This window comes from Tasmannia lanceolata, unplaced genomic scaffold (genome assembly GCF_043159265.1).
Source record: "Tasmannia lanceolata isolate RefF3 unplaced genomic scaffold, GAP_Taslan_0.1 ptg000008l, whole genome shotgun sequence".
NCBI classification, from domain to species: Eukaryota; Viridiplantae; Streptophyta; class Magnoliopsida; order Canellales; family Winteraceae; genus Tasmannia; species Tasmannia lanceolata.
The window spans coordinates 21523871-21551663 of NW_027518685.1; the positions used below are offsets into that span (position 1 = coordinate 21523871).

The 27793-nt window shown below is 39.5% G+C and overlaps 2 protein-coding genes across 6 annotated transcripts; both read left to right on the plus strand.

Annotated features, from left to right (window-relative positions):
- Positions 1-5431: 5431 nt before the first annotated feature.
- Positions 5432-10360, plus strand: PMI2 (PLASTID MOVEMENT IMPAIRED protein (DUF827)). 5 transcript variants are annotated; one of them, XM_077388560.1, is made up of 4 exons: positions 7406-7628; positions 7731-7842; positions 8003-8164; positions 8353-10360. In XM_077388560.1, the coding sequence occupies exons 3-4, from the start codon at positions 8030-8032 to the stop codon at positions 10087-10089; spliced, it is 1872 nt and encodes a 623-aa protein (XP_077244675.1). In that variant the 5' UTR covers positions 7406-7628; positions 7731-7842; positions 8003-8029; the 3' UTR covers positions 10090-10360. The 5 variants fall into 5 exon arrangements, with proteins under 5 accessions (XP_077244677.1, XP_077244675.1, XP_077244676.1 ...); XM_077388561.1 differs by having other exon boundaries at positions 7780-7842; XM_077388562.1 differs by lacking the exons at positions 7406-7628; positions 7731-7842 and adding an exon at positions 5432-5496.
- A 7408-nt stretch (positions 10361-17768) lies between these two features.
- LOC143884781 (uncharacterized) lies at positions 17769-27421 on the plus strand. Its single transcript, XM_077388564.1, has 5 exons — positions 17769-18383; positions 24947-25105; positions 26658-26753; positions 26846-27001; positions 27107-27421. The coding sequence occupies exons 1-5, from the start codon at positions 17901-17903 to the stop codon at positions 27236-27238; spliced, it is 1026 nt and encodes a 341-aa protein (XP_077244679.1). The 5' UTR covers positions 17769-17900; the 3' UTR covers positions 27239-27421.
- Positions 27422-27793: the final 372 nt, after the last annotated feature.

Consider the following 27793-nt stretch of genomic DNA (forward strand, 5'->3'; position numbering starts at 1 on the left):
TACTTCAAAGGGAGCGATCGACCTGATAGCCACTCTGGCATAGTGAGTCTCACTTTTGATGGGCTACTCATTATGGCTATTAGATTCAGGTTAAGCCCATTTTTAGGCCTATTGGATCTAACCAGTGGGGTATATTGGCCTATTGGCCCATTAATTTTGGCCTAGAACGAGGAATATAAATCCATTAGAGTAACCCAAGTCCATGCAAATAACTAAAATCCAGATTTGTTTTGGAGCAGTGATGTGGGCCTATTTAATGCCACAATAAAGTTCTTGGTTTGTCGAGGGCCCGTTTTGTAGTAGAAAATATATTCCCCAACGGAGTCCGTATGTTTTGCCAAAAAATGAGTCTAAAACAAATGTGGGTGTAAACGTCTATGTGAAAAAATATATATCGTTGTATAAGTTTACACATCGTTGTTTTTGGCTTTTTGTTTGCTTAGGGCACGACATGGATCGAAGCGATTCTCGCCTCTCCTTCCCCATCTAGAAACCAGTTCATGGATGCAAAATTAAAGCGATTCCCATTTCCCAATACATTGAATGGATTCGGATGGAGTTATTTATAAACTCGAGGCGCAGTTCGGGTTTCTTATTTTATAACAAGGGCTGCTCGCAAAATGAAATCTATTTTTGTTAAGTTCCAACTGCTATGGAGATTTGTTGGATTCGATCGGAATCCCAAATAACCCAAAAGTACTTAGTTTCGATTAGGAGTCCTGAATAATAGCTTTGTTACTTGTTGGTATCATATTTATCTATTATGTTTGTGAGGTCTTTGTAGTCTTATATAGCCAAAACTTTTATGGAATGATATAAGATTTCAGTTCCCATTTCCGTGCTCTTCTATAAGGGACCGGTTCTCCCAAACAAACCACTTCTCTTCTCTTCTTTTCGAAGTGCATATCTGATACGACCACAAATCAACGGCCAACTTCCACAAGAAACCGGCAACCACCCAAGCATCTCAGTGATTACACATATTAGCAGTTATGGGAAGTTACATTACTTGTGGTCATAATTCTAATGGAAGTTGTTTTCGGTTATCTTATTTTCTGTTTAAAGGGATGATGCATTCACATTTGAAGGAGTAGAATAATTGTCATAATTCTCAATTTCATCGTCTCCTACTTCCATTTTCTGGAGAACCTGTCCTCGAAAACAGGGATCTATCATCGGTGCTTTCATTGATTCTTCTCCCATCATGGCAGAAGGAACCCGCCTCTGCATACTCGACGAACCCGCCACCAACCACAACAATCAACTCGCCACTATAACAGAGCAATTCGCCACACTGGTCACCACCGTCACATCCTTCGACGGACAGTTGGAGCAACTCCGTCTAAACCACCCTGAACCGTATTGTTGTAAGGCTTTACACCATATAAAATCTCTAGATTTTGGTACTATAATAAAATATATTCGAATTTGGGAGCACTAAACATTTTCAGTACTGTATCTCAACTAAGTAATTAGGCCCTGTTCGTTTCAGATAATGTAAGAAGTGATGGTGATTATGGCAGCCTATTATGCCAATAATCAATTGTTAAAATAATATGTCATGATAGGATTCAACTATGAGATGTTCTAAATCACAATTTCTTCAAACAAAATGTAAGTTCCACAAGACCTGATTGAGGCGGAGCATTGATCGAACAACTCCGAAACCCTAAGATTTCATTGAGAGCTGGGGTTCTTCGAGAGAGAACTGGAGTTAGGGTTTTACCCTGAAACCTTATGATTTCGTCCTTTAGTTGCATATCACCATTATTTTTGCAAATTGATTTTGAGAACTCCTTTAGTTGCAGATCACCATTGTTTCGCAAACGGATTTTGAGAATTGTACATAAGGAGGGTTCAGAGAGAGAGAGAGAGAGAGAGAGAGAGAGAGAGAGAGAGCTAGAGTTAGGGTTCATCGGGGGTATTGTTGTCATTTTCTAGAACATGAGGGTACTTTTGGAAAAACAGGATCGGAATTTTGCAAACTCGACCACCCAAACGCCAGCCAATGCGCACAATCGTTTTCCATCAGTTCATAATCACCAATTTTGGTGATTATCGGTTGTAGTTTATTTTAGAGGAAAAATTTCAGTGAAATTTCAGCAATTGAAGGAAGATTTTTAGAGCTTGAATTGCAAGCTTCTCTCTTCTTCCTCTCCATCCATCCTTGATTTGCAAGGAACTCAAACAATGTATAAATCAGCATCTCCTTGCTAGTTTTAGTTTTTGAATAGTGCAAGAATCTCCAACTATTGAAGCAGGAGCTATTGATCGTGAAAAAAGATGATGGAAATGGCATTTCTCCCATTGAAGCCCTAGTTGAAAATCCTAGGTTATTGTATACTCCTAATTTGGTAAGCAAAATACCCTGCCTTGCCAAATTTCCATCTAGATCCCGAAATGCTTAATGAGAAAGCTACCGGTTTCTGTAAGGAGGAACATGCAATTAATTCCTTCCTAATGATGATGGCAATCATATGTTGAAGGGAAATAAAAGAACCGAATGTTGGCCGACTCGAGCCTTGTTTTTTTTAATGGGTAAATCGAGCTTAAATAACGTTGTTACGTGTGCAAAAATTAAAGGTCCAACTAGATCTGGAATTAGGAATCATAATTCAAGTGCTCTCATCCCTGCTCTCTGCCATAGATGGACTGCCTATGTCAGTCAATCTGCAATAAATAGCTAATTCATATGGTTTTGGACACATGGCACAGGATTGTTCGGGGTTCCAAGCAAAAGCAAAGACTCCATATCAGTAAAGTAATAAATGTGGATGGGTTTATAAGGACTTAGGAACCCTCCCCTTAATAGTTTAGCTTTTAAGGATGAGTTCTACCTGACCCTAGTCCTCAAGTGATATTAGAGCTTGGGCGTCGTAACCCTGTTGTCCATCTGAGGATGAAAAAGTCCCTCGGGGAAGACCGCAGTAACTCTGGTGTGCCTTCTATGACGAAAAAATTGCTCGGAGAAGATCTCATAATTCTCACGTTCCTGCCGCAGGGAGGGGCGAGATTGTCCACGTTGCTTCTGTATAGAGGGGAGATTGTTGGGGTTCCCACATGAAAAAGTAACATACGTGGATGGGCTTTAATGCTTTATAAGGACTTGGGCATCCTTCCCTTAATAACTAGCTTTTGAGAATGAGTTCTAACCGTGTCCCAACAAGTAAAGACATTTCTCTACAGGTTTGTCCATTTTCTTCTTTAAATTTCTCGTCCGACATGAGCAAGAAAAGACAATCTGATCACGTCGATATACATTTTAGACCGCCTTAAAGCCGTTCGTTTTAACCTTTTTCCTCTCTCCTTCAGAGGGAGGAGAATATCTTAATTAGATTCTCAATACCGGAACAAGATAAGTCATTAACCAAATAAGTTATTCCAATGACTCAGAAAAGTTGCAAATGAATCGATTATAGACTGGGTTCACCAATCTCACGCGGGTCCATACGCAGTGACAATTGCCCTATGAAGACTCGCTTTCGCTACGACTACGGTGGGTTCCCTTAACCAAGCCACTGCCTATGAGTCGCCAGCTCATTCTTCAACAGGGACGCAGTCGGAGGTCCAACTCTCCTCCCACTGCTATGAAAGAAAGTAAAAGAGACTCAATAAGAAACACTCAATACAATAATAATTAATTGTATAGTAGAAATTGTATCCTTTAAAGAAGATTGACTCCTTTAGCTTTAGAGAGGGAGGAGGGGCAGAGATATTTGCACCCTGTCGAAGTAAGGAACCATGGCATATATGTTTGGAACAGATTCCATTTTGGGAGATTTGAAAAAGCACTATCTCATTGAAAGGTTCGATACATCTGCCCTTTCTCAACACATTTCTTTAGACAAAGGATGTCCGACTCGGGCCTATATGACCAATCCATAGAAATACTCCAACACTCTACCTTTGTCATATATTCCATATATCACACTAGATATATATCATATTCATGGAATACGATTCACTTTGGACAAAAAACCATTCTTTCTTTTTCTTTGAACCTCCCCCAATAAAAAATCTTTCAATTCTCAAATGAGAATAGAAGGAATCATACTTTCATACAATACAATACATAGAAAGGGATAGTACATTTCTGGACCCACGAAAGAGAATGATTTGGATTTAAGAAGATTCTCTTGGTTCATTCCTAGGTCCAATCAGTATCATGTGAATGAGATCTCAATTTCAGCTACGGTTTCATTAGATATCTTACAACTAGAATCCCTCTTTTTTATGATCCGGTTCCTCCACCACTGCAAACCCCAGTTAAATTCAGGCTTCGTTTCAGAAGTTGTTTCTATTTCTACATCTGTTTCTTCCTCACTTTCCCCCCTTTCTTCCATTTCTTTCAGTTTCTTTCAGTTTCTTAGTGACAATAGGCGACGGTATTCTGCCTAAATAGTAGACACAGATGATAAATTGATAGTTATCTTCATCCTGAAATCGGTACTGAGAGTTAGTAGCGACAATTACGGTGACAGCTATATTTCTAGTTTCATTTGTAATGAAAGTGTTGGTCCTTGTTTAGGAGCAATTCATCCTTCCCAAATTTTCACCGATGAAAGTAGAGAAACGTGGCAAACCTATCTACCTTTCCATTGGGCTCACTCTCTTTCGCCCTTTAATTTTGTTTGTCTTTTCTTGAAAATGACAATATACACTGAGATATTAAATGGTGTTAGCAGGTATTGGCACGTTATTTTTAAAAAAAATCGGTGGACCTACATAATTCAATGATCCAGACCATTCATTTTTATGTCCTAACTTAAATAGGTTGTGCTTGGAAAATCATCTCTATAAGATGATCCTAACCCTCCGATTGAAGTGTTCCTGTAATATGCCATTTCTCAACATGTCAGAGAATTAGGATAACATAATGGGGATGATTTTCTAGCACGATATATTTAAGTTACGGCCCAACAAATGAATGATCAGGATAATCCAACCATGTCGGCCCCGCTGTTTAAAAAGAAAACCTCCAAGTATAAGAACTTATATTCAAGAAAAAAAATGCAGTTATAAGATAATACAAGCAAAATGAGTGGAAATATTGAAAAGGAAGGGGAAAATACCATTGCCCATTTTACAATGAGACAAGTAGGAAAATCCCACATAAGACACGTGTACGTAACTGGCACCATTGATTTGTTGGGCGATCCCACATGAGACACGCGCGTGTACCATTGATCTGTTGGAGGATAACTACACTTCCCACTCTAGGTCACAAACATCTGATTAAGGTGGGACCAAATGACCGAGAGTAGAACCAGTGGGAGACAACTGAAATACCCCACTTATCCCTCATGTGTAAATTTGTTTTAAGAAGTGGGTGTTTCTGTTAAAATTTAAGTTAGAGTTTAGGGCTTCTTAATCCTAATATAAATACTAACTTAAGCAATCATTCACCAAGAGAAACCATAAACCGAAGAGGAGTGACTGCAGAGGAAAGACGAGCTGCGGGAGATAGTTTCTGAACGTTGGAGAGATCAATCTGAGGTATAGACATGTTTAGAATTTTTGTGTTGTGTAGTATATCCTCATGACCATTGCTATATTTGTCATCGGGCAGTCCTCATGGAGGTTAAGATTTGATGTGGACCGCGTGCAGGGGGAATAGAGGTTAGAATTCGAGGATCTCTCCCATGGGGATTAAATGTTCGCACTGTCGACAAGAATTGTGTAAAAACGAGTTCCGACAGAGATGATCACTGGTGACTTGCAGCGTGTCTTGTGGTACTCTGGTACCTTGTGAAATGCCATGATGTGAATTAAGTCTGTGCCCCGGAGATGATTCTATTTAGCATATGATTATCCATGATTCTGTTCTTGTTTTATTGGGTTTGTGGCAAATGTGGGATTCTGACGATTCATTTTGTGGTCAATCCTAGCTACTGATCTTTATTTATGTGCCTGTGTTAAAGTTTGTTTCGAATTTTCTCTTAGTAAAAAGATGATTTTCTTCATGGCGCTTTAGCCTTAGTTTCTTTTTGGCATGCTTAGACTCAACTAGGGTAGTACTTTATTATTTGCTTAGAGTTAAGCTCGTCCGTGGTTTTATATTTTTAGTCTTACCCTTGGCGGAAATTAGTTCGTTTGATTTACATTCCCTATAGGGAGTGCTTTGTTTTTAGATAATTGTGATGAACAGTAATGAGTTGGTTTCTACATTGGGATTAGAGTGAGAATGGAGAGGGTAATTTCTATTATTGTTTAGGCATGAACATTGGTTGCTTTGAATAATACCATGAACCCCATCTTTTAGAATTATTTCTCTGTTTGGATACTATAAGCCTTGCATGCTTGTTAGGCTTGCCTTACAGGCATACGGCCCCGAGCGCGCCCTCAGTTCGGAGCGTGACAACATTGATGGTAATGTGCCATTCGTGCAAAACATTTACCTTTTTTTTTTGTTGATTTTCCTAAATGTAAGTGCAGCCTAACGTCAATTGTGATGTTGGGCGAGAAGCTATTTCTTCGTCCCCTGTTAGGTTCTACTCTCGGTCTCCATATCATTACTCTTAGAAACTAGTTTTTAAAATAAAAAGATTTTAATTTTGGAAAAAAGATGTTTCGATAAAAAAGTGAGAAAGTTGGGAACCAAAAGTTTGTTCCACATTGGAAAATGAAAAAAAGTGGAGAGGGGTTAGTAAACTCCCTCCCTCTTCTCTCTATTGCTTTTGAAGCACATGCAAGTTTGCAAAAGGTGGGACCAATGGACAAACCGTCCGGGTGGGCGTGGGCTGGAAATCGAGTTCGGGTTCAGGTTCAGGTTGGAAAACAGGGTTCCTCTGGTCAGGTCGGGTCGGCTTCAACCCGACCCGAGTTGCACCCCTAGTTAGAATTGTCGTGATTTGCCTGAGTTTTTCGCAAATAGCAAATCTAAAGCAATGCCTATTAAATGGACGGTTAGATCAATCGGAGGTAGGACCCATTATGAGGTGGCACCCCACGGTAACATTCCTCAATAGACGGAAATGATATGGCGTGGGGAGATGATTCCCCCCCCCCCTATGTGCCCCCTTTTAACGTGATTGTGAGCAACTTTAACGCTTTTTGACGTCAAATCGAGTTAGAAGTGGGGCGCATCACTCCTACAGGGGTGAAAAAATCATCACCCTATGGTGTGGTGTGAAGTATGAACTGTGAACCAATAGCAATCTTGTGATCTTTTAGCCATCCGATCACATCTAGCGTCCACCACCAGATCACTTCCTGTTGCAGAAACACCAAATCCGTGCAACATCCAATCAATTTTTCTCAAAGAAAAAATCGCTGGATATCCTGGAATCTGATGTTTTTGTGTGGTTTTCGTTATGTTGCACACTAGAAAGCAGATAGCCTTGGTGAATTCACAGGACAGTGACCTTTATTCAGAGAAAAATTCTAATAAAATAAAAATAATATTGATGGCCAACCAGAAAACAGAATGTAGTTTCAACAGATTAAAATAAATTCTATTGGCTGAAAATTTGGCAAAACAATTTGTCTGGCGACATTTACAATCTTGTAACTTTCTCCTTTTTCATATCCTCTTTCATGGCTTCTCTTCAATGTAATAATCTGAAATTCAGCAACACTTTGAAGAATACAGGAATGATAAAGTAAAGAGAACAAGCTCTTTGTTTCAGGTATGTGTATTGGGTTTTTATAGTTGTTATAGAAAGTCGAAGACATGGGTACAAATTAATGAGATATGGTATTTTTCTTTTTCTTTTTCTTTCCTCCTTTAGAACTGGGTTTCATGAGATGGGAACTGGAATTCAGATTTTGAATTTGCAGACTGCAATTGAATACACTTTAACTTGTTCTTCCTTAAAAAGATTGAGAGGTTCTTAAAGCTAAGTGAGCACTTCCTCTTGTTTGTTTGTCTTTGAAATAATCTGAATAAGTTGAATGTGAAACTTCTCATGAACTGCGTTTAGATTCTGACTTTCCTTTGCTTGATTTCCTGAAAAATCACTTTCTAACTGTCCTTTTCTTTTTCTTTATGCCGGAAATTTAGTAGGGTTTCTCTGGTTTTAGTGAGAAAATGGCTGGAATGCACGGTGCAGAGGCTGAGAATAGAGAAAGATCCAGGTCAGTGGAAACAGCTGTTAACCTGTATGGAGAAAGGATTCTTGGAGGAAAAGCAGAGAAAAATAAAACCCCAATGGCATTTGTAGAGGTAAAATAAAACCCAGATGTCTGAAAATGATTTTTCTACTTGCTCTCCTGCAAAAGTTATCATATAGAATGCAGAAAACTATAAAAAATTCAGTTTTGATACATGTTTCACATCAAATTCTGTGCTTGTAATGTTCATGGACTCATGGGTTTGATGGGCTAAAAATGTCGTGAATTTATATCCTATAGAAATCACCATCAAGAGCAAGAGAACTCCATATTGCAAGAAGGGACATGGATAAATTCAATGACAGAAAAAAGTATGCAGAGACCATAAGAGATCAAGCAGAATCCGAACTGTCCAATGCGAAGAAGGCAGTGAAAGATCTCACTCTAAGGATCGAGGAATCGAACACGAAATTGAAATCACAGAAACACGGAATTCAAGGACTGAAAAAACAAAAAGGACCCAAAGAACTGAATAACGATCAGTACATGGAAGTGATGAGGGAGCTGGAAGCAGTAAAGCAAGAACTGAATAATCTGAAGCTGGACATGGCTGCTGTTTTACAAGCAAAAGTGCAAGCAGAAAAACAAACCGAATCCTTGAATTCTAGAGCGAGGTCTTGTTCAAGCTCACTTGAAGCACTAACGAAAGAGATAGAGGAAACCAATGAAGAGGAGGTACTTGTTGAGCTGGCTAAAATTGAGGCTGTCAGAGAATTGGGGGCAATTGAATCTCAAAGAGAAGCACAAGCTGCTGAGTTTTCATCAACCATGGAGAAAACAAAGAAGAGAATTAATAATCTTATTCAAGAAGCAAACCATTCGAAGGAACTTGAAGCGAAGCTCGAAATCACAAGTTCAGATGTTAATGTCTTGCAAAATGAACTAAAACTAATCAAGGCTAGGGATGGAAACAATGAAAATAATCAGCTAAATAATATGGCAGAGGAGATCAGTAAGAGAAGGGAAGAGGAGTCAGAGGTTTATTCTTTGTTACAGTCGGCAAAGGCCGAATTGAATGAGGCTAAAAATGAATTGATATCTATTAGAGAGGAAGGATTTCAGTTCATGGCTTCGATGGATATCATAAGAGAAGAGCTCCAACATATCTCTGAAGAAACCGCACGACTGAAAAAGATAGAACAGAAGGCAGATTCTGCTGTTCAAAATCTCAATTCCAAGCTGCTAAGAGCCAAGTCCAAGTTGGAAGCCGCGTCCAAGGCAGAGGAAAAGGCTAGGCCTATGTTGTCCAATCTATCAGAAACACTGCAACAGTTACAAACAGAAAAGGAGGCAGCAAACAAAGAAAGAGAGCTCATTAGCAAAGAAACTGAAAGTATAAAATTAGATATTGAAAAGGCAGAGTCTGATATTGGGTTAGAGGGGGAGAGATTGCAAGCTGCAATGCAAGAGCTTGAAGCAATAAAAAAATCAGAGGCAATAGCGCTTGAGAGCTTGAGGAGTCTTTCTGAGAGAACCATGAAGGCCAGAGCTTCCTCTTCTCTCCACAACTCTACCATAACTATCTCCAATTTTGAGTATGAGTATTTGAGTCGGCGTGGGGAGGGAGCTGAAGAGATTGCTGACAAAAAGGTGGCGGCGGCTCAGGCATGGATCGAGGCTTTTAAGTGCGCCGAGAAGGAGATTTTGATGAAAACAAAAATAGTGAGTAGGGAAATCAGTGAGATAAGGAAGGAGGAAGAGGAGGAGTTGCACAAAGCAGAGAAGGCATTGGTAGCGATAAATGTAGTTGAGGATGAACTGAATAAGCGGAGAAATAAACATGAAAAACAGCTGGAGGATGTAAACTTGCAGATTGAGGCAGCATTTCCAATGACTCCGAGACACACCAAGATCAGGAGGCCAGCCTCGCCTGGAGCACGACGTGTTATCCGCTCAAGTTCCGTCAATCTCAGGAAGAAGAGAAAGGTAGTGCCAAATTTGGTTAAGTTTTTTAGCAGCAAGGGAAATGGGAAATAGTCATAAGATGCAAGAAGATCATCTAAATTTATCCGAGTCTGGATGGATATTGCCTTCGGATAGTTAAGATGATTCCATACATATCTATTCAGAGCTTTTATATTTATTGTGCTTTTAATTATTTGAAATCGATGGAAAATGATAGAAGTTTATAACTGTGAGTAACGCAGTGCTAGTGAAGTTAGTTTGAAGAAGTTTTTGTATTGGCAAATATTTTGTCAAAGTTCAAATATTAATGGAAAATGAATGTCTCATTAGTGGATAGTTGGAATTTGAATTCGTTCAAGAATTAAACACTACATAATCCACCGAATCTAAATATCTCTTGAGATTTAAATTTAGCTACTTTTGCAATTTGATTTTTAAATTTAAACTCGCGGAATGTCTGCTGGAATAATTTTGGGGTAGGTAGATCAGTTCAACAATCTAAATGACAGTACTAAACACAAGTGAGAAAGAATCCCCTTTGAGCTCCACCACTGTAGCCCCAATCGATCTGCTTATTCGAAGCAATCTTAGCCTTGATTTACCCAAATCCCATCTTTGTGATCTTCGTGCTATAGGTTGCATCTTCCATTTTCATCTTTTATTTGTGGATTTCAGACACATGGTCTCTGTTTAGTTTATCACCTACCACCTCCCCAATTACCCACCTACTCAAATCTACCAGCCACCCTCCAATCTTATAATCTTTTTGATTAACCACCTAAATCCCTATTCTTGAAACCCAAGATCCGTTCTTTAACTACCATAACATCAATTCTTAGTTTTCTTAAGTTTTCCTTCTTTAACTACTAAGTTCTAGAAAACAAGAACTATCACCTTCCCAGTTGAGATTTTTGTTACCTCCGCCCCTGTCCGCAACTATGTCGAGTCCCCCCGAGATCATCTTGCAGGTCCTCAGTCCAGCCGAGCACAAGGACGGACCCGTTTGTGCACTCGAACAAATCCGGCAAAAACAAACGAAAACGACTTCGACTCAGTGCACACATGGCACATATTTGGTCATAAGCACTGTTGATCTGATGGGCTATCACAGGGCAACCCATTGAGTCCATGTTCCACTCTGCAGGAGATCTCATTCATTAGATTGAGGGGTACAAAAATCAACGGCTTGAATACAACTTAAATGATACTTTCATCATGGGATTTGCTAGCGTCCATCTTAGAAGGCATTTCGCAGATGGCTTGTTGCATCTGACAGCAGCCACATCACAAATGAAGACAAAATCTGCTGAATAGTGAGCCGGTGTGGCTGCTGTCAGATGCAACAGGCCATCTTCGAAATGCCTTCTGCGATGGACGCTAGCAATTCTCTTTCTTCATACTAGATCAAAGACCTAGAATCAACCTATGACAGTGTGGCAAAGGGCAATAGCCCATGTTCGTGATAGCCAACAATATTCATAGACCCGATCACCCTACAAGTTGTAGTGGATCTGTGCCTTGAAGAGTGGGACAAATAAGGAGAGAGAGAGAGAGAGAGAGTTTGCTAAGATTTTCACCTAAAAGATTTGGAATGCCACATACTCTTTGTAGGGAATCCCTCAAACTTTTAAATATTTTCTAGTAGAACATATTCTTTGTATAAGAAAGTAGTTATCAAAGTGGGCATATATACCCTACTTACACAAACTTTAATAAAGTATCTTTTGAATATATAAAACCAAAGTCAAAACACTGCTTTCAAAAATAGGCTGGGTTGTCTCAAAGTAATTAAAATATGGATGAAATAATTACATATTGAGTCTGAAATTATAGATGGCCCCTAGTTTCAAATCTTTCCTCCCAGGAAGGGCACCATACAGTCCAAAAACTCATTTTGCCCCTCCAATGGTCCTCTAATATTTTTTTTTTTCCGTCTCTTACACTGCCGATCATTGCTTCAACTCAAAAGAGGAAGAAGATGAAGAAAAAAAAGGTGATAGAAGAAAATGAAGAGAGAGAGAGAGAGAGAGAGAGACGGAGGAGGGAGGATAAAGGAAATATCGGTGCCGGGAAAAAAAAAGAATGCGAGAGGATGAAGGAAATATCGGTGCCGGAAAAAAAAATGCGAGAGGATAAAGGAAATATCGGTGCCGGGAAATAAAAAAGAAAGCGCCGAAATAAATGGAAACGAAGAGGAAGGGGAAGGGAAAAAAGGATGATCGGCCAAAAATGGAGTTAAATCGGCAAAAATTAGGTCAAATCACAAAATGTTCAGGTCAAATATTCAAAGTTCAGTTGAGTCTACAAAAGATTGTGTCGAGTTGCAAAAAAGTCGACCCAATCCTTTTGCATTTCAACCCAATCTTTTGTCGAGTCAACTCGATCTGTTTTCAAGTCCACCCAATATTCGGCAATTCAACCTGATCTTTTTTCCCTTATTTGACCCGATTTTATTCTTATTTTATTCCAATTTAATCCCATTTTGGCAAATTTTTCTCTTTTTCTTCTTCTTCCTCCTTTTCTTTTTCCTTTTTTTCCGGTACTTTCCAATTTTTCCAAAGCCAATCTGTTTTCCATTATTCTTCTTCCTCTTCCTCTTCGGCTTCCTCTTTTTCCTCCTCCTCCACTTCCTCTTCTTTTTCTTTTTCTTCTTCTTCTTCTTATTCTTCTTCCTATTCCTCTACCCCTTTCTCTTCCCCTTTCGAGTTGCAGCGAAGGTCGACGTTGGTGGAGATGAAAAATAAAAAAATTAGAGAAGAAGAAGGGAGGAAATGGACTTTTGGACTGTATGGCACACCACCAAGGTGAAAAGAATTGATACGACTAGCCATCTGTAAATTCATATTCAAATTTATTTATTTATTGTATTTCTCCCTCTATACATATAATTTATAATATAGGAAAAAGTCGGATGGCCTCAACGGTTATCTAAAACTTTAAAAATTAAACTTTCCTTTAACTATAAATAGCTTAGAAATACAAATTTCCATTACAACTCGGGCTAGGTCGGGTTCAACCCGAAAAAATCACAGGTTGGGTTGTGTTTGAGTCGAGTCGGGTTAGGGTTAGGGTTGAGGAAGCTAAACCCGAGTCTTGACAGGTTCGGGTTGACCCGACCCACATCAAAAACCGACTTTAAATTTTTTTTATCATTTTTTTTTATTTTTTTATTTTTTTATATAACATAAATACCTAAAGGGTAGAGATATCACCATAATCGGGTCAACCCGACCCGACCCGACCCGACCTGAATGGGGAAATTAGGTCAAGTTTGGGTTGGCTTCGGGTTGATATATTAATTTTTTGGGTTGGATCGGGTTAGCCTTCATTGGGTTGAGAGTCGGGTCGGTTCCAGGGTTTAAAGTTTCGGGTTGGGTTCAGGTCAACACGACCCAACCCAACGAGACCCGAGTTCCACCCTCAGTAGTAATCACCTTGTCTTACACTTTTATGATTGGCAGCTCGTTAAACAATGTAAAAGAAAGAGTAGTGTCATTATCAAAATATGGAAAGAACTAGAGCCTTAACTAATAAATTCCTTATAAATCTATCTAAGACCTTATGAATTTTAAATTGTTTTCTGCCATTAAATTTTAACTATTACAGTAGTTTTTAGTTATCTTAATTTGTTACTTTATCCAAGAGGTGTAAAATAAAGAAATGACTTCTATTATTAAAACAGAAAAAGTATATGATGTGTGGCTGTATAAACACGTATTTTTTAAAATGTACGGTGCCGTTCACTCCATAGGATGATCCTAACTGTCCATTGTCCATTTGTTGGGTCACAACATAAATAGGTTGTGCTTGTGCCCCAAAAATCATTTATGTAGGATGATCCTAACCCTCCGTTCTATAGAAGTTTCCATAATGTGCAGTCATTATGGAAACTTCTATTGATCAGAGGGTTAGGGTCATCCTATGGAAATGATTTTTAGGGCACAACCTTTACGTTGTGGCCCAACAAATGGACGGTTTGGATCATCCTATCGAGTGGGTCGTACTGTCCTTTTACAAAAATACAGGTTTATACTGTCACACATCATATAATTTCTCATTAAAACACAGGAATAAGGATATTGCTGTTCTTAAAACACAGGTTTATACTGTCACCTGTTCTTATCTTATGTGCAAGGAAATTTGGAAGCCTATTGCACCAACTCTGACCCAGAAAAACCAAAGTATTTTAATATTTTTGCATTAGGGCAAAGAATATTCTTGTCTCTCCATCTCACATAAAACATTCTTTTTCACATATATATATAAAAGATATTTAATACTAAACAAGAGAAATAGAAAAATAAACTAATACGTACATACCTTCTGTCCCCCAGCCCTTTAAATGATATGGGCACCCTTATAATTGACAATATGTCTGAAGGGCAGCTATAAGGTCAGGACTCAAGACAGCATCCATGCAGTCATTATTCCCCAATTATCCCAAAAACGCATCTACTTTGATTAATGAAGAATTACAGATCGGAATTGGTTCCAAAATAAATAACCGAACCGAATAGACCGAAATTTGATAACCGAAAAAATTTCGGTTATCAAATTTCGATAACCGAAAGCAAACCAAAATTTCTAAAAATCGAACCAAAACTGAACCGATTAAAAATTCAGTTATAACCGATTAGTGGGAGAAAAAGAGGAAATAAGTAAAATCTCAGTTTGGATCGGAGGGCTAGGATCATCCTATCAAAATGATTTTTTGTGCACAACCTAATTAGTTGTGATCAATCAAATTGACGGTTTTGATCATCCTACGGAGTGCCCATATAGCACTTTTTTTTTGAAAAAAATAATGGTTTTTATCATAATTTCGGTTATTCGGTTAACCAAATTTTTTTTTGAGATAACTGAAACCGAATAGAATTTCCAAAAAAAATAACCGAACCGAAAAGGAAAAAAAATTGAACCGAACCGACCAAACCAATTCGGTTTGGTTCGATTATAACCGAATAATGAACACCCCTACTCCTCTCATGCCGAAGCTGACTTGGAGAAACACTAGATGGCATTGGTCAGCTTTTGAATTTTTCCTGAAGGAAAACTATTTTAGAAGGGAAAATATATCACCACTACTATATTTTGATTATCGCACTCTACCCTTCATTAAAAAGTACCGTATGGCCCACACCATAGGATGATCCAAACCGTCAATTAGATGGGCCACAACCTAAATAGATTGTGCCCCAAAAATCATTTTCCATAGGTTGATCCTAACCCTCCGATCTATAGAGGGACTGAATATTAGAGTGTTGATCCTAATCCTCTATAGATCGGAAGGTTAAGGTCAACCTATGGAAATGATTTTTGGGGCACATCTTATTTAGGCTGTGGCCCATCTAATGGACGGTTTGGATAATCCTATGGTGCGGGAATACCATAATTTTTTTTAATAAAGTGAGGAGTGCGATCATCAAAATATGGTAGTGGTGATATCATTTCCCTTTAAAAATCATGTATATGACCCACTTGGTTAACCAACTTATTTAGTGGGTTTAATTGACCTAGTGACCTTCGAGACCCTATCCTTGAATCTATTTTTTCGAACTATGCTTGCAATTCATGTTTTGTTTTTTAACCTAGGTCCACGTAGAATAGTGGTCAAGGGGTGTTTACACCTGTTTTTGAAATTCTCCAACGGATGTATGGTTGTGATTATTTTCAAACATGGTGACATGTTCAAAAGGGGGGGGGGGGGGGGGGGGGGGGGGGTGTTTACATCTGGTTATCTGCAATGTGAAAGTTACAAGTGGTGGCAGTGGCTCTGGAAGTTACAAATAGTGGTGTAAAGTTATAAGTGGTGGTGATGGCATTAGGAAGTTACAAGTAGTGGTGAAAATAACCACCACAAGCATCTTGCTATAAGAAGAGAGGGCTGCATCATGAGAAATATCACACACAGCATCAAACAATTATGTCTTAATTTACCTTCCTGCTTAATCTTAGTTTGTAGTCATGTTAGTTCATAGTCACTAATTCCAGTAGTACCAGGATTCTGTAATCGTTCCCCGACAGAACATTAGTTCTTGTAATCAGTGTTAAGCAGAAACTTGTTTCGGGAGTACCGAAATGTTGAAAGGAATCATCTTCTACAGTGAGATTTTTTCCATGCAATGGTGATTATGTTTGTGTTTTTCGATTGCTTTTGAGCTACATCTTCGCATATTTTATGTGTTCTTCACATCACAAATATGATCACCACGTTGAAAACAATTATATCAATATATTAGAAATTTGTTTTTCCGTTCATGTTTTTTTTTTCTTTAAACCCGACCGTGCCCAAGATTGAGTCGGGATTTTCAACCTAAAACCCGACCCAACCTAAGACCCATGATTTTTAAATCCGACCCGAGTTATTTCGGATCGGGTTGACGTGGGTCCGGTAAAACCTGATCCAAGTTGCAACCATAGTACTAGTTAATAAGTACAGGTGGGGCCTACCTGGTTGAAAGATCTGTACAATTCACCAGTTAGGCCCCCCAAAAGGTTGTAAGCTCGTGACTTCGGATGGAAACAAAACGCGTTTCGTATAAATCAGGATTCTCGCTAACACATTATAATATATATATACCGGAGTACGCGGGCATTTGTTTAGTTCAAAAAGTAACTTAAAAAAAGGTCACACTACTATTCTGCGCAAATTACGGACTCAACTGTCTTACTTGTAAAAGCAACTTAAAACACGTGATGCCCTCCCAATAGAATTCAAACGAGGATTACACGGCAACAGACGACCTTCTTTCACAATATATCCGCACTCCCTTTTCTCGATAATTGCACTCCTCATTTGGGAGCTGAATCTGTTGCCTTTGCCCTCAAACCGTCGAACGTTTGTTTTATAATTATAATTTATACAGGTGAAGAGAGGAGTGGCAGGATTAAAATATGGGTGTGGAAATTACTTCCTACTGCGAAGAAAAATGTCAAATCAGAGAGAAAATCAGTCGGAATATCACTTTCGTATGAAACCGCGTGTCGAGAAGCAATGGATCTACTGTACGGCTTACACATTTGATGAGCCACACTTCCACATGATGATCTCAACCCTCCAATCTGTAGAAGTTTTATAATATAAAGTTTCTATAATGATCCTAGGGCTAGGATCATCTTAAGAAAATGATTTTTTGATCACCACCTGTTTAAATTATGGCCCATTAAATGGACGGTTTGGATCATCCTACGGTGGAATCCGTATACGACTTTCAAGAATCAATGGATTTACTTAGTAAGCAAGTACAGTCCAATATTTTTCAAAAGGCACTGTCTAGCTTACACCGTAGGATGATCCAAACCGTTCATTTGATGGGTGCTGTGCCAAAAAATCATTTCCATAGGCTATCGATCTATAGAAGTTCTATAATAAGCAGTTCTTCTATAGATCGTAGGGCTAGGATCATCTTATGAATATAATTATTTGAACACAACCTATTTACATTATGGCCCATCAAATGGACGGTTTAGATCATCTCATCTAAACCGTCCATTTGATGCGCCCCAACATAAATTCATTATCATTTCCATCGGATGATATCAACCCTCCCATCTATAGAGTTTCTATAATACCCAGTTTCTCTATAAATCGTAAGGCTAGGATCATCTTATAAAAATGTTTTCTTTTAAACACAACCGGCTAACCCATCAAATGGACGGTTTGGATCATCCAGAAGCCTTGTAGTACTTTTTGAAAGCTACCTGAGACTCTACGTTCTTACCCCACATAAAATCTAGCTCTCTTCCACTACTCGCAAGTCGCAACAACACAGGAAAAGTAAAAGCAGAAGAACACAGATGCGTCAAAATCAAATATCTGAAAAGAAACAAAAAAAGATCCTATAATTGTTTCCATACCCCCCCTTCTTCTTCCTCCTCCAATCATGGCTTCCTCTCCCTATTCTCCAAATGCAGAACGCAGAAGATTCCGAAAACTCAAAAACACCCCAACCGTTCAAGCCCCTCTAATCTCTTCCCCTCATCTCCAAACCACAACCTGCAAATCCTCCATTTCTTCCCTCTTCCTTTCCACTTTCGCCCCCACAAACCCTAACCCTAACCCTAACTCTTCTTCTTCTAGAAAGAAGCATTTCTCGGCGGCCACTTTTCGCAGGCTCGGATGTGCTTCGTCGGCGGAGGTTTCGGCACCGGAGGTTATAAGATCTTCAGCCGATTGGCAAGCGAAGAGGGTTAGGAAAAAGAAGCAGAGGGTTAAGAGAAAGAAGCAGGGTAATCCTGCCCTTGTTGTTCCTGATGTATGGTGCTCGCCGGGGATCGCCTTTGTGGCCGACGCTACGGCTCCGGTGGATTGTGTTGTGTCTCGGAGGCCTAGAGGGAGGGTCGATGGGGAGAGGAATCATGTAGAGGTAGTTTTTTTCTTATGATTCCTTGTTTTTTTTTTTTTTTTTTTGAGAGAAAGAGAGATGGGTTTGTTGGATTGATATTCATGTGGGCTTCTATTTTAATTTGCATGTTTTGTTTGATCATGGAGAGGTCGGTTTTTTTTTTTTAATCCTTTTTTAGGCCGTTTCTATACATGGATTTCATAATCCAGGATGGTAAAATTCTGGATTCTACAGGCTAAAATTTGATTTTGTAAGGGAAAACCTGGATTTTACAATCCTTAAAATGTAGAATCTAGGTTTTAGCTTATAGAATCCAGGTTTTTTATTGTAAAGTCTAGGATTTTACCATCCTGGATTATAAAATCCATGTATACAAACGGCTTATTGGTTTATTGGATTGCTATCCATCTGGCTTTCTTTTTAATTTGCATATTTTATTTGATCACGGGTTCTTTTTATTTTATTTTGTTTTTCAGGTTCTTGTTCTGCTGAACTTGTGGGGATTTGCCATTTTTTAGAAATATTATCTTCTATTGGGGGTTCTTTTCTTTTTTCTTTCTATTTTTATTGGGGGTTTCTCCACGTGGGTTTCTTGTTATTTGCATCTATATGTTTTATTATCATCGGTTATTTTTTTAATTAGATTTCCTTTTTCAGCTTCTATTTCTGTTGAACTTGTGAGGATTATTAGTTATTTGCTTCCCTTCTTGCAATTTTTTGTGTTACATTTTCGGTGTTGATTTAGGATTTGTTATTTTGGGGTGTATTGTTTTTAGTTACATTTTTGGAAATCTGTTTGGTGGCTGAGGTGACTTTATGACTTTGGTATATTAATATCCTTTTCCTTTTCTAATTTGTTGCATCTCCTGGGCTTCTTTTACCCCTTTTCCCTTTTTTTGGAGGGAGATGGTTCTTGCTCTTTCTTTCTGATTGATGGATTGGTTTACATGCTTTGCTCGGAGCTTAATCTTACAACTGTCTTGCCTGTTTTCTCTCCTCTTAAAATTGCATATTGGGCTATTATGGATTTTGTATTGCTACAAGCTGGGTGTTCCTGATTTCTTTAGTCACCGGATTTAATTTTTAATATTTTTTGTCCAGTTTTGGGTTTTGTTTACATGGCTTTTCGTTAAGCTTAATTATTCAGCTGGCAATCTTTTTCCCTTTTCTTAAAAAATGCATACTGGGTTTTATGGATTTTGTATTGTTACATGTATGGATTTTGTAAGGGGTTGACTAGAACCTCTTTAAGCAGGCTTTGTTCTTCAACGTGGAGGTTGGAGGTTCAATCCCTGCTTAGCTACCAAAAAATGCATGGATTTTGTATTGTTACATGCTGGTTGTTCCTGATTTAATTTCTTATATTTTTTGGCCCTCTTTTGGGCTTCTTGTTTTTTCATCATGTTCATGGAATATTTACATGGCTTCATGTATTTATTTATTTTTGTTGAGAGAGAATGAGAAGAGAAAAATGTGAGTTGGAGAGATCTCCCCCTCACTCATATATTTATACTAAAGGAATGTAAAGTACAAAGTCAACTATGCCCTTAGGCATATTACATATTCTAACACTCCCCCTAAAGCAGGAATGTATATATCATACATTCGTAGCTTGTTACAAATATTTTTTGTGAAAGATTTGTTTTAAAAATGGTATATTATATGTATATTTAGGTTCTATATAAAGTAGATGAGGTAGAGGTGCGATATACATGTATTTAAGCGCGGTTTATGTCAAAATCAGCACTTCATAGCTTGTTACAAATATCACTCAATTTAGCCTTAGTGATTTTGTAAACATATCGGCTAGCTGATCCACTGAACGAGTAAACACAGTGCGTATTTCTCCCTTCTAGATTATCTTACGAATAAAATGACAGTCCACCTCAATGTGTTTCGTGCTCTCATGGAACACTGGATTGGTAGCAATGTGTATCGCAGCCTTGTTATCACAGTACAACTACGAAGGAGAAGAGGGAAGAATACCAATCTCAGATAAAAGTGAGTGCAGCCAAATGAGTTCAGTACTTGTGTGTGCCATTGCTCTGTACTTGGCTTTGACATCTTGCTTCTTCATGACACTAGGTTACCTCCTACAAAGGTACAATACCCAGTGGTTGATCTCGTATTTACTGAAGATCTAGCCCAATCTGCATCAGAAAAGCCTTCAATTTTCATATGACGATGCCTTTTAAAGAACAAACCATTTCCTGGAGTACATTTTAAGTACTTAAGAATTTGGGCTATTGCAACCCAGTGAGAGGTACGTGGAGAGCTCATGTACCGACTGACTACCCCCACAGCATATGATATGTCTGGGGAGTAAATGTGAGATATATGAGCTTACCAACCAGTCTTCTATATCTGCCAGGGTCTTCCAACAAGTCCCCTTCTTCTGGAACAAGCTTCACATTAGGACCTATGGGTACAGATGCTGGCTTAACTCCAAGATTGGCTGTCTCTTCTATTAGATCCAAAATGTACTTCCTTTGTGATAGAGAAAGGCCTCTACAAGAATGTGCTACCTCTATCCTAAGAAAGTACCCGAGACGACCCAAATCCTCAGTGAAAAATTCTTTCTGTAAGAAGATCTATAATTGTTGTATACCTCCGTCATCAACATACACGATCAACAAAATGCAACCAGCTGAAGAGTGATGACTAAAAACCGAATGGTTCACAATGCATTGTTTCATGCCAAAACGCATGACTGCCTCACTGAACCTCCCAGACCATGCACATGGAGATTGCTTGAGACCATAGAGTGATTTCCGAAGGCGACACACAGAGGAGGACATCTCCCCCTGAGCAACATACCCTGGAGGTTGCTCCATATACGCCTCATCAGTGAGGTCGCCATAGAGAAAGGCATTCTTCACATCCAACTGATAAGGGCCCAACCATGATTCACAGCCAGAGAAAGGAGTGCACGAACGGATGGAGTCTTCGCAATTGGAGAGAATGTCTCAATATAATCAACACCGAAAGTCTGAGTATATCCTTTTACAACCAGGCGAGCCTTTAAACTCTCAACAGTACCATCGGGCAAATATTTAATGCAAAACACCCATCTACAGCCAACAGGGCGAGCACCAAAAGGTAGAGAAACCAGATCACAAGTCTGATTCGTGTGCAGGGCACCCATTTCTAGGTCCATAACCTCTCGCCATTCAGGGTGTGCAAGAGCCTCAACTACGGACTGTGGTAAAGATATGGAAGACAACTTTTGAAGATAGGGGTGATATTATCATAGGAAACAAAGTGAGATATAGGATGCGTAGTGGAATGAGAACGTGTGCGTGAAGCAAGAGGAGAATTAGAAAGCTCAATCGAGGAAGGAAGAGATGATACCTGAGAAGTAGAGACCGGAATCACTAGCTGAGAAGAGGACTGCTCGAGAGGAGATGGCGTGGGCTGAACGTTGTGTCGACGTCGCTGATATAGCTTTATAGTAGCTGGACGAACATGCAGCACTGAAGAGGTAATAGAGGGAGCATCCGTAGGTGGTGGACCCACAGGTGCAAGTGGAGGCACATGTGGTACCACAACTGAGTCAGGAAGAACCGGAAGTGGAAGTAAAACTTTTGGGTCAAGAAGAGAAGAACGAGAGTCAGACACCTGAGTGGAGAAGGGCTCAGACTCAAACTGTAACACATCAGCAGACACAAACTAGAGACGGAGGTGAGGACTATAGCAACGATATTCCTTCTGCGTACGAGAGTACCTCATAAAAATACAGCGCTCAGAGCGAGGGTCAAGGGGGTTGAGAGGAAAGGGGTCCTGCTGAGGATGTAAAACGATAAAGGCGAGTTTCCACGAAGGACGAACGAGGGAAGGTGATTAGCCAAGAAGCATACAGTAAGGATGGCATCACTCCAATACGTCATAGGCACCCGCATCTTAAAAAGTAGGGTGCGAGCTACCTCAAGTAAATAATGGAGTTTCCTCTCAGCAACACCATTCTGTTGAGAGATGTACACACACAAGGACTGATAAATGATGCCATGAGTGGACAGATAATCATGAAAGCCATGCAAACCAGACAAATACTCTCTAGCATTGTCGGTGTGTAGACATTGGATATTGCAATTATATTGATTTTTAATTTCAACATGAAAAGTGTGAAAAGCAAAGAAGACCTCAGAACGATCTTTAAGCAAATACAACCATGTCATACAGGAATAATCATCAATAAAGAAAATAAAATAACTAAAACCAGTTGAAGACGCGGCCCATAGAGGCCCCCCATACATCAGAATGGACTAGCTGAAAAGGACTAGAGAATCTACTAACGACCCAGGAAGGATAGGACACACGATGGTGCTTCCCGAGTTCACACGACTTGCATTGAAAAGATGAAATAGGGCTTGGAACAATATGCGTCTGCTGAAGCCGCTGTAGTGAGGGGTGGCCAAGACGACAGGGCCACTGATAGGGGATCCACAGAACTATGCAAGCTAGTAGGCGGCCGACAGTCAAGACGATATAGGCCATCCACCTCACGACCCGATCCAATCATCCTCCCAGTCGAGAGATCCTGAAAAAGACAATAAGAAGGATAAAATGAGACAGAGCAATGGAGGCTTTTAGTAAACTAACTGACAGAAAGCAAACTAAATGGAGATCGAAGTATACATAGAATTGAAAATAAAGGGAGACTAGGATGAGGACAAATAGTATCGTCACCGGTGATGGGAGTAGTGGACCCATCAGCAAGGACAATGGACTGAGTTAGATGGAAAAGATCTAAATGAGGTAAGCTAAGGAGAGTTACCAGTCATGTGGTTTGAGGCCCCTGAATCAATAATCCATGACCAGGAGCTAGAGAGGAGGGTAGTGGGTGAACTACCTGGCTAGGCAAAGCTTGCAGTAGGTGGGCGGGCACTCAAGCAAAGACGTTAAAACTTCTCATATTCAGCACGAGATAAATTATATGAATCATCGGCTGGCACAATAGCAGCAGTGGAGGACGATGGAATCTCAGAAGAACCAGTAGCAGTCAAATGCGCTGTGCGAGCCTGACGAAGCTCGAGAGGAGGAGTGTAACATATGTCAATATGATGGCCCTCTTTCTGACAATGACTACAAAACAATCGTCCACGTCCTCTGCCACGGCTAAAAGAACCACCACCACGAACAGGGCGACTACCACCATCATAGGCCGCCAGAGCAGAGCTATCGGCGGGAACAATTGGTGATGAATCACCTAGTCACTGCTAGGCTCGAGAATATACCTCCGTAAGGGAGGGAATAGAACCAGAGCCAATGATATGCTGATGAAGATGGATGAACTCCGGTCCCAAACTATCAAGGTAATGAACAACTTGGTGCTGGTCTCGCTTGCGACGAAGAACGGTGATATCAGAAGTGAGGGGCATAAACACATCAAGCTGCTGGCATAGGGAAACAAACTAGCCATAGTGAGCAGCAAGGGACATATCACCACGGTATAGGCGCATCTACTCATAATATGTGGCACAAATACGAGTGAGGTTGTCAACCTCATAATACAGTAACACAATATGATTCCAGATCTTCTTCGATGTGGAAGAAGCATCATCGTGGCAGCATTAGAAGGAGTCATACTCTGTCAAAGAAGCGTGTGAATCAAGGCGTCCTCCTGCTCCCAACGAGCATAGGTGGAATCAGTCGACAAGGGAGGGTCCATGCGAATAAGACTAACCCTGCCCCGAGCAAGGAGATATGTCTCAACGACAACTTTCCACGACAAGTAATTGGTCCCATCCAGTTTAGTAGTAGTCATATGAGGGAAAGAAACCTCCACAGGGGACGAGTAACTAGAAGAGGAGATAGCCGATGGTGAGTTTGTAACCCGTACCCCATCAGTTGGGCCTGTAGAGGGATCCTCAATGACAGGTGGATCCATGACAACAAGGACAAGAAGAAACAGTAATACCCGCAACAATGCCAGAAATAAAAGGGTGATGGAAAGAACTAGACGGGACAAGCATCATGGTGCGGTTTCGAAAGGGAGAGTAGATCCGAGAGAAATGGCCGTGGAAGCCACGAAAACGAAGTCGCAAACCAAACAACAACAAAGAAGAAAGAGGAGAGGAATAGGAAATATTTAGGACATTAGGATTAGGGTTTGGTTTTTTTTAATATTGAGGATTTGGAGATGGTGGAGAGGGGACGGAGAAAGAGAAGAAAAGGGTTGAGGATTGGGTTGTGGGGGGGGGAGCTATGGTGGTCCCTAGGGGATCAAAACCCTAGGGCTCTGATACTGTGTTGACAGAGAATGAGAAGAGAAAAATGTTAGTTGGAGACATATCCCCCTCACTCATATATTTATACTAAAGGAATGCAAAGTAAACTGTGCCCTTAGGCATATTACATATTCTAACAATTTTTATGTTTCATGAGTTTCTTTGATCATCTCGGGAGTTTATTTCTGTTTCTCTTACCTTTTTCACTGTCTGCCATGTTGTTCGGACGGGTTTTGCATTGCTGCATTCATTTTCATTGTTAGAGGAATTTTAGTCCTCCCCTTTCATGAATGCATTTATGCATATACCATAATGGATGTTTTTTTAAAATGGTTCTGTTTTTTTTTGCCTTGATAGCGTCCTTGCATTACTAGGCAGAGTAGCAACCTTGAGCAGATCTCCAGTCTTGAATCTGCACCTACCTTTGGAACACGGCACTTTGGATCTGATCTTTTAACAGATGGACATTTTCGTCATTCACGAGGATTTCATCGTTCTCCTGGAGGTCTCACAGAGGTGCATCTATACTTACAATTCCTTTTTTATATTCTGGCTAATCTTAAAATAGGTTTTGCTCTGACTCTCTTGATTCTACAATATATTTAACTATCTGAAATTGTTAGAGATGTTTCTCCTATACACTGTTTTCTTGCTGTGGCTAATATTCCATGATTCAATGTGATTATCCATCAGAGCAATTTGGTTGATCCATGTATTTGTTGCATGGGTATTGAAGGGCAATTTTATTATTTTTTCGTGATCACCTTTCCAGCCCTGGGTTTTGGATTGTCTGGGTTCAGTTAGGAAGCAAAACCAGTCTAGCCTTTCTCCACATCTGGGATCTAGTTTAAAATCTTGAAAGCATGTTCATAGTTTGATCATTTAAACTTTAAAGAGGTTCTTGAGGAGGTTAATTCTCTTGAAAAAATAATTTGAATCAGGCAGATGTCCTTTCCCATCTGCAGATGTCCTTTGAATCAGGCAGATGGGAAAGGAATTCGGTTTATGTCTTAAAGGCAAATTGTATATGCAGTGCTCTATATGTCTGGGTATATGTATTCTAGAATTTCAAGCTCATGTTCATTTTTAAATCATTACTCATCATGCTTGTATGTGCATTCATGTAATCATTGCTTACGTTTGCATGAAAAGGCATTGCATGGTTTTCCGGCATGCTCTTGTACACATCTCCTATACCTTGAAATGCTTGTATAATTGTCCTTAAAGAAAAAGCAGATTGAGAAAGGGCAATTTTTTGCTTATTTATTATTGGTTCATGATGAACAATCTTCTGTTTAGGACTGTATTGTGTTTTTTTTTTTGGTAGGTAATTTGTGGTTAGGATTCATGAAAATTTTCATTAGTCTTAGATTATTAGCCGACCCCAGCTTGAGAAAGGCCTTCTTCATGAAAATTTTCTAAAGGATTCATTAGCCGACCCCAACTAGTTTGTGGGTCCTGCAAGTCCGCTCGAGTTTGCCGTGTCCGACACTCCGTGTCTGTGTCAACACGCGACAATCGTGTCCATGTCCACAAATCATAGCATCTAGCCATTTAGAAGCATCTAGCAATTCAGTAAACTAAACGTAATTCTTCTAAAAATGTTCACTCTTCTATTTGCAAAGTAACCATGGGCCGGCCACTCTGCTATCATAAACTTGATTTCACCTGTATGGCACTTTTTCGGCTCTTTTTTCTTTCCTTCTGTATGTTATTACTTATTAGTTTGTGGGTCCTGCAAGTCCGCTCGAGTTTCATTATATTTACCTGCGAAGCAAATGTAAATGCAGTTCTCTGCAAATATACTTGTAGTGTTGTTTTGTCTTTGCCAAAATACACAAGCTAGAAGTGGTAATGGTAAAACCGAAGTAGAATCAAAGAAACTTCTCTGGATGGATGCAACTCTTGGAACAGATCAGACAATAGCAACAAAAGTGAGTTTCGTGTATGATGCAAGACTTTTGGTAAAAATATCTACAGATTATCTTCAAGAAGTTAGGTTTGGAGCAAAAGAATGTTATCTTTTGAGTCCTGGGTGACATTTTCACACTTATTTAGTTGTCTGCAGATCATGATGTTACAAACTAGCCTTCTTTTGGGTGGAGCAGACTCATACGATAGATACAGGGATTGGCGGCTCGATGTTGATAATATGTCTTATGAGGTGTTTGACTTTCTCACTCCAGATTTTCCCTTACTATTACTTTTCATCTTCATCAATAGATGATAATGATCTATTTTCATCCTATTCAACAGGAGTTGCTTGAGCTGGGTGAGCGCATCGGGCATGTGAGCACTGGGTTGAGAGAAGATGATATTTTCCGCTGTCTCAGAAAAATGAAGCACTCAATTTTGGATGCTTTGTCGTCGCCGTTATCCACTGCAATCGAGTGCAAATGTAGCATTTGTCAGGTGGGTAGGTCATTACCTTTTCTTTTGATGTATTATAAATGTATATTCTATGTAGAAATGTTGAATGTTTTTTTTTTTTGTGGTTTACTTCTAATGGAAGTACAGGAAGAATATGAAGCAGATGACGAGGTTGGGAAGCTAGAGTGTGGTCACAGCTACCATATATATTGCATAAAACAGTGGCTTTTGCAGAAAAATGCTTGCCCTGTTTGCAAGGCTGCTGCATCTCAATGTTGAATCAATCTCTCTCTCTCTCTCTCTCTCTCTCTCTCTCTCTCTCTCTCGGGTTATAGTCCTTGAATGTTGTATATCCGTTTGACATGCTTGAATAAGCAATGCATCTATTCTTCGGTGTGTAAACTCGATTTGATTCCATTTCATTTGGTTTTTATAGAAGAAAATGACAGTCATTATGCGTGAGAGTGAGACTTGGTACTTGATCCGGTTTGAAAATGCGAGCTACCGATTGACTTTTTTGTTGGTAACGATAATATGAAGATCCTAACCTGTTTTTGTTTCATGTTTCTCTGTTGAGAAAGATATATAGCCAGGGATCAAATGGCCAGCTATATGATTGGTCTTTTGTTCTTGAATTGGACCTTCGACTTTTCCAAATGTAAGCCATTGTTCTCTTCTCTATTCAGTTCTTGTTTTGCCAATCTTGTTGTGTTCTTACGAGTTTTTGTTTGGTATTATTACACGCTTGTGCAATTAAATTTTGTTGTGTAGTTTTATAATAAGATCAAATGTACTTTGTTAGGTTCTTCTTTGGCTCATGAAACCTAAAGTCCA